This window comes from Rhagoletis pomonella, unplaced genomic scaffold (genome assembly GCF_013731165.1).
Source record: "Rhagoletis pomonella isolate Grant_MI unplaced genomic scaffold, Rhpom_1.0 Rhpom_scaffold_00273, whole genome shotgun sequence".
Lineage (NCBI taxonomy): Eukaryota > Metazoa > Arthropoda > Insecta > Diptera > Tephritidae > Rhagoletis > Rhagoletis pomonella.
This window is the reverse complement of record NW_023458828.1, coordinates 99,807-101,926: the sequence shown is the minus strand read 5'-3', so window position 1 is coordinate 101,926 and position 2,120 is coordinate 99,807. Positions and strand designations below refer to the sequence as shown.

At 43.0% G+C, this 2,120-nt stretch overlaps 1 protein-coding gene across 1 annotated transcript; it reads right to left on the bottom strand.

Moving 5' to 3' along the window:
• Positions 1–1,319: 1,319 nt before the first annotated feature.
• On the bottom strand, positions 1,320–1,958 carry LOC118750512 (ERAD-associated E3 ubiquitin-protein ligase HRD1B-like). Its single transcript, XM_036485229.1, has one exon. The coding sequence runs from the start codon at positions 1,956–1,958 to the stop codon at positions 1,320–1,322; it is 639 nt and encodes a 212-aa protein (XP_036341122.1).
• Between the last annotated feature and the right edge of the window lie 162 nt (positions 1,959–2,120).

Here is a 2,120-nt window from a genome sequence, read left to right as displayed (position 1 = left end):
CCAAAAACAATCTGCTGTCTACCGTCAGCAGTACAGACGGACGTTTGGTGCTGCTTAAGTTTCTTACTGTTTGAAACTTCTTTGGCTAGCGTGCTACCTATGCAGGATACCTGTGCACCACTATCAAGAAGCGCTAAGATAGTTCTGTCGAGAATAGATATTTTCACATATGGTCTCAAATCTGCACCTTTATTTTGAATGGAGGAAATAATGCAACCTATATTACGGCGTTGGAGCTTGATATTTTTCCAGAAGGTTTTCATCCGATTAGACGAACGGCTTTTTAGAACAGGCGATTCAACTTGATTATAAAAAATCTTGGCCTTGATTTATATTTTTATATTTCTGCATACGAACTTCGTATGGTATTATTTCGGCCAACTTTGGTTGAATATTAGCTTGTACATCAGGGCGGATGATAAATTTTACATCACTTGGTCGTGGTGAGGTATCGCTTTCGAAACCTCGCTCGGTTTCCCGTTTCCCGGACTACATTTGGGACATTTTGGCTTATAGACTTCGGGTGCTCCGCATCCATAAAAAAAAATGTGCCTATCTTCTAGACAATCATAAAACGCATGGCCTTCCTTTCCACAATTCCAGCAAATAATTTTAGGGGTTTTTGCTCGCTGAGCAATCGCTTCTACTTCTGCGCTAAGTAACCCGGGCTCAAACTTTAAATCTTCCTCAACTTCACTAATCTGTCTTCGAGGTAAATGTTGTTGGCTACTAGAAATCTCTTTAAACAGACTCTCGCCCTTTAAACACAGTCTGCGGAGCTCTGCTAACGAGTTTATTGGCACGTATAAGAGTTGCTGCCGTACTCGCGGACGCAAATTTCTTTGCATAATTTCTATTAATTGTGTTTCCGGTAACGGCGAACGCAAACTCTCCGCGATTTTTAAAAGGGAGTTACGGTACTCGTCGAAAGACTCGGTTGCACCTTGCTTACGAGCACGCAGATTATCTTTTATTTCAGTGTCAGTCTTGTGCACTTCAAAGTGCATACGTAGGGCCTGGCACAGCGAAGGCCATGTTACCCGCTCAACGGTGCGTCGATAACGCCAGTACCAGTCCTTGGCTTCTTTTGAGAACAAACACTGAACGTTCTCGCATAGCAAGTTGAAATTGCCATTTAGGGTATCTACAACCTGCGACTCGATACGATAAATGAAACTATCTACCGTGAGATTGGGAGACCCATCAAATTTGATGTCCCAGATTGCGATTAACCTAGCGGCTTTGGCACTGTTAAAGCTTGACCACACGTTACTGAAGCGAAATTGGTCTAGTTGTCGATTAAACTGGTCATGACTCGATTAATTTTCGAAATAGGGCATTTCGCGGGGTAAAACAGGAGTAGATATATGGGGATTTTGTTGGGAAATATTTTGGTTTTGATTATTGCTGTTATTGGAGGCTACCGGTGGAGCTCCATTTAAATTGACTCGGCTTAGTAAGTTAGTTAATGCCCCCTCAATTTGCTGTTCGAGCAACTGTGTAACTCGTGTTTCGAGTCCGTCAAAGATAGAGGCCTGACGAGCAGAAATCACAGCGTTAACTAGCGTGTTGATACGCGCTTCCTCACTCGTCAGGTTTACATTGACAAGGTTGTTGCGATCAGTATTTATCGGTAAGCCCATGGCTCCTTCTTCGGGCTGATTAGTTTGCCTGGTCGAATCTAAATTTGGATTATTACCGCCTGAGTTAGCACTTGTAGCCGTTTGTTTTGCCCGTGAACGTGCCCCCGTACCAGCTAAAAAATCTCGGCTACTGCAAGCAGTACGGCACTGAGGACAGGAGGGATTGCGTTTTAACCAATTCAGCAAACAATGTCGGTGGAATTTGTGCGAACATACCGTTTTTAGGATTTCATCGTTTTCGCTAAAATTTTCCCGGCATATAACGCACACGCTGACCTGAGGCGGTAAATTCTCGTTACTGTGTCTTATGGACATTATTAACGATCGAAACAAAAACAAAACAGAAGGGTAAATCAATGGAAATAAGAACGGTAACCCAATGAAGATAGGGCCGATATAAAACTAGGCACACAAAAACTGTTCGTCGTTCAGAAAGTCAATCAACTGAGTACTTGCGGATGTCGATCCACTAACACA

Excerpts from the sequence above, each read along its gene's own strand:
- LOC118750512 (XM_036485229.1), bottom strand. The coding sequence starts at position 1,958 with ATGTCCATAAGACACAGTAACGAGAATTTACCGCCTCAGGTCAGCGTG.